General features: G+C 60.5%; 1 protein-coding gene across 1 annotated transcript; it reads right to left on the bottom strand.

Moving 5' to 3' along the window:
- Nucleotides 1-2728: 2728 nt before the first annotated feature.
- VSX1 (visual system homeobox 1) lies at nucleotides 2729-6750 on the bottom strand. Its single transcript, XM_087776390.1, has 5 exons — nucleotides 6378-6750; nucleotides 6028-6106; nucleotides 5696-5819; nucleotides 4590-4770; nucleotides 2729-3953 (listed from the first exon to the last, which is right to left on the bottom strand). The coding sequence occupies exons 1-5, from the start codon at nucleotides 6748-6750 to the stop codon at nucleotides 3688-3690; spliced, it is 1023 nt and encodes a 340-aa protein (XP_087632516.1). The 3' UTR covers nucleotides 2729-3687.
- Nucleotides 6751-10794: the final 4044 nt, after the last annotated feature.

The raw sequence follows: 10794 nt of genomic DNA, 5'->3' as shown, positions 1-10794 counted from the left end.
TACCGAGTGCTTGTCAGTGAGCTGAGAAGCAAGTAATGAAAAACAAACCCCCGTAGGATTCTTTAATTCTGCATCCAGACACCCTTGCGTGTCGCCCCGCAGGGGTCTGTTGGCCTGAGGGGAAGGAGCGAGGCTTCTGGTTGCCTCAAGGACTCCAGCCGGCCTTCCCGCTCCTGGCCTGCTCCCTGCGTCCCATCGCCCAGCTCCACACGAGGGAGTGCTTACAAAATCTTCATACTCCCTAACCTCTCAATCTGAAAATCCAGCCGGTGGCTGAGACAAGATGCCAATTAGAAATTAATATTACTAAGCTGTGCAGAAATGGCACCATGAAGATGCTTCTGCAAATGCAGCCCTGCAGCCTTCTCTGTTCTGGCCAGCTCTGGGCCCATCACCAGGACGCCCCCACTGCCTCCTTGCAAGCCCCAGACGTGCATGTCCAACAGTCAGCCTCCAATCCTGTAAAAGCCGAGAGACACACCAAAATAATCTGATTTTATTCCCTTTTCCCTTTCCTCGTCCCTTCTTCCATGACTGGTTTAGCATATCGCTTAAGTCCCCAGCTAGTGCTGTACATAGGCGCTGTGGAAAGACCTGGATGTGCCAGGGTGGGCGGCAGCCCGGATGAGCTGAAGCGAGGCTGCAGCAGCGCTGGCTGCTGAACAGTGGCTTTGACGTTACCGACTCCTCTTGCCCGAGCCACGTCAAAGGGGTCTCCCGCCTGAGCAAACCCTGGTGTTGTGGCTGAGGGACCCCCAGGGCCCCTCGCAGAGGGAAGCTCATGCCAGCCAGGTCCCGGTGCGGTCACCAAGATGGCTGCGGGGTCTCGCCATGGGCAACCGCGCTGCAGCAGTGGAGATGTGAGCAAGCGGCAGCCGTTGCCGTAAGTCAAGGGTTTCTTCTGTCACACTGTTGTGACCTGCCCTGGCCTGAACCTGCACTGACAGGAGCCATGGCCGGGTTTGACTACCACTGATCTCAGGATGGATCAAATCTGAAACAATGACAAGGAGAACGTGCTGCCCTACTCCTACTGCCGCTACAACCACAGCGACACATGGAAGGACAGCGAGCACTTCCCTGCCAGGCTTAGTGCAGGCAGCCAAGAGGCAAGTGACTGTCCCTGTTCCAAGGATTGCCCCACCAGACCCTGCCAGACCAGACCAGCTCCTGGTGGCAACCGTTACTTCCTGGCACACAAAAAGTGCCTCGGGCCAGCAGCCCTCCCCATGACTCCCCCTTCGCAGTGTGAGGTGAGAGCTGGGAGCCCACCCGGCCCTAACGGGAGAGTTCTCCGCACCCTGCGCGGGGCCGGGGCTGTGGTGTTTTCCCTTGCAGCAGTTGTGGTGGTGACGTGCTTGCTCTCGCAGCGCTGCACCCAGCACAAGGCGAAGAGCCAGGCCATCTGCATGCAGGCAGGGCAAAAAAAAAAAAATGATTGCAGGCATCCAGTGCCAGCATGGCACGGCCCAAATAAAAGGTTTGCAGATGCTGCTCAGGCAGGATTAGGCCTCCAATGTGCTAAGTCTCGGCTCTCGGCAAGCCTAATTGCTGCTGCAGTAAGCCCTGGCTGGTCCTTCCCTGAACCGTGCTCCCCACGGCCCCCCCAGCAAACATTTTTTTTGCTGCAAAGCTTGTATTTGCCATGCATATGTTCCCCCCCCCCCCCCGCCCAGCGGGGCCTGGCCGAGCAGAGGAGGGGAAAGGCAGGAAATCTGCAGATGCCACTTTTATTGCTCTGCTGTTCCCAGCCAGCGTCCCACCGCTCTCCCCCTGCCCGGCACAGCCTGTGGCTGCCTGTGTGCAAGGAGCCAGACCCAGCAGCAGAGGCAGGTGACAGCATCGTTACATGGCCGCACACCCCCTGAGCTGTATTAGGAAACTTTCCAAATTGGAATTATTCAGATTGTAATAAAACCTTCTGAATAATTTTCCGTTATGTTTTGGCCAGCAGATGAAACTGGAGGTGTTCCAGGAGAGCTGTGGCGGCGTGTGTGTGGGCCAGTTCAGCCCAGCCACGAGATGAGGACCCGTCGCAGCCAGGAGCTGGGCAGTTGGATGGCCACGGCGCCCTTGCGCCTCGCTGGGGGTGCTGGTGCGGCTGGGACCACGGGGCTGCTCTGTGTGCCTCCCCGGGAGGCAGTGGTGCCCCCAGCGCTACCTCCCACCGTGCGTTCACCTCGCCCAAGTGAGCGGCTGCTCCTTGTGTTTAACCACAAGAGACGTGGGGATGCAGGGCCCAACTCTGCACCCTCCAAAGCACCAGGATCAGCAGGAGGAGGAGAGCGCTGCACGGAGACCCGAGAGGCAGAGTGCCTTTCCTGCTGTCCAGGCAGGAGACATTTCAGTGAAGAACCTCGTGCTTGAGCTGTACTGAGAAGCATTTTCAACAGCCCTTGGGAGAATGGAGCAGCTTTCTCCCTGTGACTTCCCTCAGGAACTGTCCGAGTGCTCCGTTTTGGACTATCTCCTAACCCATCAGCCGTGGTTTGGCTCTTTGACAGGCACAAATCACTCACCTTCTGGCACGTGGAGGCCAGTGGACGAGACCTCAGTTCTGGGGAGACACACGAGGGCTTTGCTTTGCCCCCTTGGAACAACTACACTGCCTCAGCAGAGCTCTCCGGCCCAGTTTAGGCACGAGTCTGCAGCGGATCTGCTCAAAGCTAGCAACTACCACGAGATGTGCCAAAGGAAGGTACAAACTGCGATGCAGAACATGAAAACCAAAGATACGGCACGATTTTATTTATGGATGCGTAATAAATAAATGGTGGACAAAACAGGAAGAGCCACATTCAAAAATCCAGATCACTAAAGTGCTTTTAGACATAAATATAGGACGACCAAGAAACAGCTCTGACATTAACACTTTTTACAGACAATTACAAAATATCTTCTTATGTCAATTCACAAAATTGTTTAGTTGCTCCAGGGTACTATGGCTTGGTTTTCAAAAAGGTCTGTTCTATTATGCATAGTATGGCAGATAACATTCAAGAGCGTACAAAATCATTGCATAAACAAAAATGTCTTTACCCCCTTCTCCGAAATATGAGTTAAGGAAGCTACACAGTGTAAATCCAGTGATAAGGCTGCATTGGCAGGCCAGATCCTCAGGAGGTATAAACCGGCGCGTCTGTCAGGTTACACCAGCTTGAGGATGAACCCTACCGTGTTTAAAAACCCTGCTGCTCCTCGAGGTGGAAGAATTCCGTGTTCAAAGCGGAGGGACTTGCCACGCGGGCGCCGTGCAGGGGTGGGAGTGCTCGGAGAAGGCGTCTGTAAACTCCCGCACCCTCTGTGCACCCGTGCGTTTGAGAAGGGAGCAACTCCCATTGCATCGCTGCTCTTTGTGCTCCTGGCTGGCCAGGGAAGTGTTCACAGCCCAGAGGGGAAGGGTGGCTCTTCCCCAGCAACCGTCCACGCTGACCACAACGCGGTCTCGTTTCCGCACTGTTCTTGGCCCCGTTGGGACGCCTCTCCCACCCTCCACCCCGGCTCTGCTGAGAAGTGAACAGCTGGAAAGTGAGGGGACAAGGGGATGTGTGTGCCCAGTTTTAAAATGCCCTGAATTCAGATAAAAGTTCAATTATTTAAGAAAAAATATATATATCAATAAATCAATAAATAGTATTATCTCGCCAGGAAGCTGTGAGGCCTGGCCTCCTCCGGGGCAGCCCAAGCTCAGTGGTCCCTGTCCTTCTGCTCTGTGGGGGGCTCCCCATTGATGCACTGCCTCAGTACACCCCTCTTCTCGTGCTTGGCTGTCCTGGAGAGGTCGATGGCTGTGTCCTCCAAATCTTTTGCAGGGCCAAGCTTGTCGGAGCCCCTCTGAGAACTGGCCTGCTTCCCTTTGAGTTCCTCCTCCTCCTGCTCCGCTCGCCAGCCATCTGCCAGCTTCTCTTGGCTCTCTGCCTTCCTGCTCACCTCCATGGACTTTTTGTGCATGCCTTGCAGAGGGGAGAGAGCAAAGCCAAGAGCGCTGGTTGCTTATTTCTGCCCGGGACCGCTCAGCATCACCCCCTGCCCTCCTGCTGCTTCTTTCAGCTCTCGCTTGCATCCCGAGGAAAACTCACGCTAGCTACCAGCCTTCCCCGACCCGGAGCCCTGCCAGCTGCTCTCTGCAGCCCGATGGGATGGCTTGCCGCAGAACTGGTCCGTACCTCCCCTGCAGCAGGGAAGACTTCCAGGGAGAGGGGTGCTGTGACGGCCCATCCCAGCCTGGATTTCAAGCGCCGCCTCAGTGTAGGACCGTGCATGAGCAGAGGGTCGCTCTGAGGTAGCATTATTTTTAGTTTGGGGGGGAGGGTGATGACTTCCTAGACGCCCTGCAACTCCCATCACGCTGGCTGCTAGCACTAGGAAGCCGTCCCTAACCACGCACAAGCACCTGTCTGATATGGCAGTAAAAGGTTTTCCCTGTGAGGAGGGAGTGGAAAAGCCACGGCGCTCGCCAGCCTGCGTACAGCTCATGGCCGAGGCGCCGTTCTTTTCTGGGAAAAGGCAAGGACGGCCATGCGAAAGAGGAAGGGACGTTCGCTCCGCAGCCGCCCCCCTGAATCCCCCAGCCCCAAGCTCCCACTTACCCAGCAGCCACGGGGCGCAGGATCCCACCAGCCCGCTCTTGGCGGAGTTGATGATGGACTCGGGCAGAGGGATGGAGTGCCTCACCATGGCCCCGTAGAGGCCGTACTCGGCCATCACGCTGCTCCGGCCCCAGCACTTCTCCCGCTTCCGCCACTTGGCTCTTCGGTTCTGAAACCAAACCTTCAGGGGTAACAGCCAGGAGAGCACGGAGGGGTGGGATTGGGGAGGAGACGGCCCCCGCGGCCGGGCGTCCAGGGCCCGTTGGGCACGGGGGAGCGTGCGTCCGGGGCAAAGGGGCAGCCGCGGGGGTGCGTGGAGGGGTTTGGGTGTGCGAGCGTGGGGTGCGGACGCACCAGTGGTGACAGGAGAGCAGCCAGGGCGGTGCGCGGGGAGAGGGGTGAGGGAGGGCACACACGTGGGTGTCAGTGAGAGGGGGGAGGAAGGGGGGGAGAGGGAGCACACGTTACAGGAGGCTGATTGTGGCACAGGAGGGTGATCCCAGCCAAAGTCACCCTACGCTCCGCCTGCCCCCAGGGCCCCTCCGCTGCCTCTGCACGGAGCACCGACCTCTCCAGAAAAAGGGGTCCATAATGCAGTGACCGATGATGACAGAGGGTGCTGAGGTCCCTCTCCCCACCCCCTTCCTGCGTTGGAAGGCTCAAGGGGTGTAGATACAGCCTGGCTGCTGCCCAGACTACCACCCCATTCTTAAGCTATTCCACAGTGGGGCAGGATCAGGCCCTAAAATACCACGTGTCCCTCAAAGGGCCAAGCTACTGAGCAAGCTGGCGGGACACAGCCCAGCCCAGCAGCTCCTGAATCGCTCTCAACTCCTGCCCGAGTTGGGTCTCCAGAGCCAAGCTGCCGGCAGCGAGCCGCTGTCAGGGCCAGCTCGGTCCCCTGGTTCTGCATTTCCATTTGGAGCCTGTTCAGCGCCGGGGGGTGGAAGCTGAGCCGCCCCCACAAGCGTCCTGCAGCATTTCAGTGCCACCACTTTCCCACCACCCGCAGCATTTCAGTGCCACCACCCTCCCACCACTGGCCATAGAGCAGAAGAGACAGCCGGGCACCGGCAGCCCGCAGACTCCACGGCGCAGCCACCTACCTGTATCCTGTCCTCCGGCAGCTCCGTCTTCACGGCCAGCATCTCCCGGGCATAGACGTCGGGGTAGTGAGCTTCGTTGAAAGCCTTCTCCAGTTCCTCCAGCTGGTGAGCTGTGAACACCGTCCTGCCGAGAGGAGAGAGCGTCCCGTGAGACGATCCAGACCCTCACGGCGAGCAGCGGGGCTGGCAGCCCCCTCCTGAAAATCCTCCCCCCACCCCGGCTGCAAGCCCTTCTCTTTTGTCGCGCCCGTGGGGACACCCACCGCCCGGGCCTGGGGACCAGAGGGACAGCGGGAGGCGAGAAGGGGGACAGCCCCGCTCTCGGGCTCTACCTGTGCCGGCGTTTCTTCCTCTTGACCTGGGAGCTGGACATCTTCATGTCGCCGGCGTCCCCGGACAGGCTGTCCTCGTCTGGCAGCAGCGGCATGCGGGAGGGGAAGAGTCACATTCCCGTCGGGAGCAGGGGGGACCAAACCCCGCTCCCCAAACACGGCTCCAGCTGCCGGCGGGGCGCGGGCCCGGGGCGGGGGTCCCCTCCCCACAGCGACCGGCGGCATCGGGGCGGCGGCCGAGGCCGGAGCACCGCGCCGGTGCCGCTATCCCGGGGCAGGGGATCGGCTCCCACCCTTGCCGGGACGGGGGGGGATGCGGGGGGATGCTCGGGGGTCCCGGCCCCGCTCACCGGAGACGTTCTCCTTGTGGCGGCGGGCGGCGGGCGGCGGCCCGGGGGGCGGGCGGGGGCCGCGGGCGGGCAGCAGCGGCAGCGGGGCGGGCAGCAGGCAGGGGCCGCCCGGCCCCCCCAGCCCGCAGAGCAGCCCCAGCCCCAGCCCCAGCGCCCCGCCGCCCTCGTAGCCACCGGCGGCCGCGGCGGCGGGGGGGGGGCCGGGGGGCGGCTGCAGCTCGGCCTCCAGCCCCAGCAGGTCGGTGATGGCGAAGCCTTTGGCCCGCAGCCCCGGACCGCCCGCCCGCGCCGCCGCCCCCGGCGCCACCGGTACGGGCACCGCCACCGGCCCCGCCGCCGAGCGTCCCCCCGACGGCTCCGCCCGGCCCGGCATCGCCGCCGCCGCCTGGCCCGGCCCGGAGCCGGCACCGCCGCCCGCCGCCCTTTTTATCGTCCCGCCGCCGGCCCCGGCTCCAATCACGCCCCGGGCCGACGGGGGGGCGCTCCCAATCCCCGGATTAACGGGCCCCGGCCCCCCCGGGCCCCCCGCGCCCCTCCCCCGGCCCCCGCCGCCCCTCCCTCCGCTCCCCTCGGCCCCCGCCCCACGGCCCCCCCCATCCCCTCCCCGGGTGCCCCTCGGTCCCTCCCCAGGACCCCCTCAGCCCTCCCCTGCGCCCCCGGTCCCGGCCACCCAGCTCCCCCACAACCCCCCCGCCCCGTCCTCCCCGGGCCTTCTCCCCGGCCCTGTCCCCATGTCCCCTCCCCAGGGCCCCCCTGGGCCCTCCCCAGGTCCCCTCCCCGGTCCCCCCATCCCGCCCCGTGGCCCTTCAGCCCCACGTCCCAGACAGGGTGTCCCACCAGCCCGCTCTGTCCCCCGGCCCCAGGTGCCCCCCCCACCGGGGCCGGGGCCACCTTGAGGTGCCTTGCCTCCATGCTCCCTTTTGCTCCCAGATTCTTGCACCTGGGCTGCAATTTTTTCCCCCCTTCCCTTCATCTGTTGATGGAAACGATTTACAACCGGCTTACACGGGCCGCCTGATCCGGGCCTTCGCCGGACGGTCAGATTAACTGAGGGTCCTTCTGATAAAGATAATTACAAGGGGACTCCGCATTAACTTTGCATTATTAAAGAAAGACCCAAATCTCCCCTCGCAAGCTGTTCCCGGGATTAGCAGAACAATAACTTTCATTTAGGATAATTGCCGTGGCCAGCGCTGGGGGCTGGGGGGGGAACCCTCTGGGCCATCGCGCTTCGCACCGAGAAAGGCAAACGGGCGTGAGGGGAGCGGGAGCTGGGGGGGGTCACACTCCCAAAGCCACCAACTGGGGGTCCCCATGTGCTCGGGATGCAGGAATGCTTGGGGCATCCCCACCCAGGGCTGCCCCCCACCCAGGGACGGGGCACCCAGGGTCCCCTTGGGCACCTTCGCTTCTCCTGAGTGGTTTTGCCGCAGTTTTGCTGGAATCGGAGACTTTCACTGCTGGGCAGGGAGGATCTGCCACAGTAATTAGAAGCCATAATCCGGCCACCACCCACAACAAATTTCCTGTCCGAGCAGATATTAGTGGATAAAACCCTAATTTTTGACGTTGTCCCAGAATCAGCTTGATTTCAGCAGTTTATGTTCGGGCTGAGCTGTTGGGAGAGATGATGAAGCCTTAAATATGCATATGGCCTAGGCATTTGGAAAGTTTGGGGATAAAGCGCGTATAATTGCTCCTAATCAGTTTATGAAACATAAAAGCTCAAACCCAAGAGAAAGCCGATAGATGCAGAAATGGAAATAGCGATTAAATCTCCCCGTGCTGGGGAGGTGGCCTGGATACGGCGCTGCTGCCCGGGGCGGAGGGCGGCCGTGGCGGTGCCGTGGGGGACGGGGCTGCGGGACAGGGTGGGGGACACGCACCTGCTGCCACCGCCGGCTCCCCTGGCCATGGTGGAGAGGGGCATCTCCACTGGTCCTTTGGACAATAAATCAGTTAAAGGATATCTTGATATATGCTCATCAGATAGGATTAGCTGGGATTAGACTAATCAGTAAATGTTTCTCTGCTCATTATTTTCCAGGGAAGATTTTCAGCTGATTCTCCGACGCCGAAAGATTATTAATCGCTTAAAGAGCAGAACATCAAACATCGCCCCTTGCTCTAATTTCCCTGGGGTTCCCCCCCCCCGCCGTGGGCAGGGCACCTGCGCCAGCCGGCCCGGCAGCCCCAGGGTGCCCCAGCACCCAGCCCCTCCACGAGGGCTCCGGCCAGGGCGGGCGGAGGCCGCAGCACCCCGGCCCCAGCGCAGACCCACGTCGTAGGGGTGGGTGCTGCCCGCAGCTGATGCTGGAGCACCCCCGTCCCCTGCACTCTGCTCCCCGCTGCACTTTGCAGGACTGCGAGGTGGGACAGTCCCCGAGGTGTCCCCTCCTCCCCGTGGCTGCTCCAGCACCACATCAGGCACCCACCGTACCCTGCAGCACCCTATGGGATGGCATCGTCAGGGCGCACAGGATGGGACGGGTGCCTGGGGCTGTCCCCTTTGGACACCAGGGACAAGCCTTGCAAGTCCTTGGGGGATTACAGATACGTTCAACATTTTGGCAGACCCTCCTCGGCCGATGATGGCTCCTGAGCCAGCGGACGGTGCGTTTTTGTCTTTGCGGGGACATGAAACTCAGGGAAACCCTGGAAGGATGTGCCCTCGCCTTACAACCACCTGCTGCAGCAATGAGGAGGGGGAAGCAAGGAGAAGGTATTGAAGGGCCTGGTTTAGGGGATTAGTAATGGGATAAGACAGCTTTCACCTCCCTGGTTTAGATATGAATCAGGTCAATAATAAAGGACCATCTGACAGTTTCAGGCAGCCCTGGGGGGAAGAGGCTCCCATGCTCCATGCTGGACAGAGAACCCCTCTCCGACAGCCCAGCTCCTGCCGCACACCCACCCGTCAGACCCGCACCGGCAGCCACAGCCCTGTGCTCCCCGCCTGCTCCACGCCACGCACCCACATCAGCTCCCGGCAACCCGGCACGGGAGCGAGGTTGGAGCCTGGTCCCCAGGGACGGTATCAAAGCCACAGCCCTCAGGTGCCCGCTCTACAGGGCAAGCTCAGCCAGCTGGCTGGTGGCCGTGGCGGACCTTGCATGGGTGTAAGGTGGCCCAGCAGTGGAGCGCAGCAGGGCGAGCAGCCAGCCGACGGCAACACAGGCAATTTGGCAAGGGTGGGAGCCTGGCGGGAAGGTCCCTGCCTTAGTAAGCACGGACAGAAGGAAAAGAACTTTTCTTCCACCTCCTCCATGTCCTGCTGGGAGCATGGGGAAGTGATGGCTGTTGTGAAAACGCTGCCTCTGACACACGGATGAAAAGGAACTGAGAAATAGCCCATCGCTAGGGGAGAAGGCAGCAGTGAGGCACGTCCGTATTTTGCAAGGCTGAATCCCCACCTCTGAGTTACAGGTGGGCTTCCTTCTTGCAATGGGACTTTTCTCAGGCTGCAGCCAGGGCTGAGTGGTGGGTTATGCGTGTGCTCCTGGCCAGTTAGGAGCAGGTATATGTCATGGCCAAATATCCTCCATTTTGGGGTGATGGATTTGCAGGGGCAGGCAGCATGGCCAGGTTAAATGAATGGGGAAATCTGTGCTCCCGGCACTGCTGGGCAGTGGAAAGCACTTCTTTTTGAGTTTGAGTTTACGTGGGTGAAGCAAAGGGTTTGCACGGTAAGCACAGCCACAGCTGGCCGTGCACACCACCTGCTTAGCGCTGTAGCATCGCCAGCCGAACTTACCACAAGTGCCTCAGCAGCCCTAATTTGGCACCAGAGGGGGGGTCCCTTTCCAGGTCCCACTCTGCATGCCCCAGAGACATCCCTACTAATTCCTCTGCACAGATTTCTGTCTTAAGGCATTTGCCTTTGATTAAAACCAGAAGAGCAGTCACGGTTTAAGTGGAGTTTAAGAGCAAACCATGTGCCGATGCATAGGGCTCTCACATCTGGAGCGTCGCAGAATTAATCAAACTGCTGGGAAGTGCCGCACACAGACAGCTGTCACAGCAGCCTGGAGCCCATCTCCTAATTAATTCCTCGCCAAACACAGGGCAAACAAATGACCATCAAGGTGCTATACCTACAACCGCAACCAGAGGCATGACTGGCAATTGGTGAGCAAGTAGAGCTCACCCTGTGTATTTCCAGGTGCTATAGGTGACGTAGCCCATGGAAAGCCCTGTCCCTGCTCCTAGGGTGGAGACTGGGGCTTGTCCCAGAGGCGTAAACCTTTAGGTGACAAATGGGAATGTGAGGGGCAGGGTGTTTAGGAAGAAACCCAGGTGGAGCAGGCACAACAGCCGTAGCCCTGACTTCTGGCTGCTCCTTCGGCTGGTGCTTTTCGCTTCCACTCCATTTTGTTGTTTTCTAGTCCCGTTTACCTGCCCATCTCACGTCCCCGTC

The sequence above is a fragment of the Nipponia nippon genome, unplaced genomic scaffold (assembly GCF_047370975.1).
Source record: "Nipponia nippon isolate SJK-2023a ecotype South Korea unplaced genomic scaffold, ASM4737097v1 scaffold_4, whole genome shotgun sequence".
In the NCBI taxonomy this organism is placed as follows: Eukaryota; Metazoa; Chordata; class Aves; order Pelecaniformes; family Threskiornithidae; genus Nipponia; species Nipponia nippon.
Note: the sequence above shows the minus strand (reverse complement) of the source record. Positions and strands in the feature narration are given on the sequence as shown.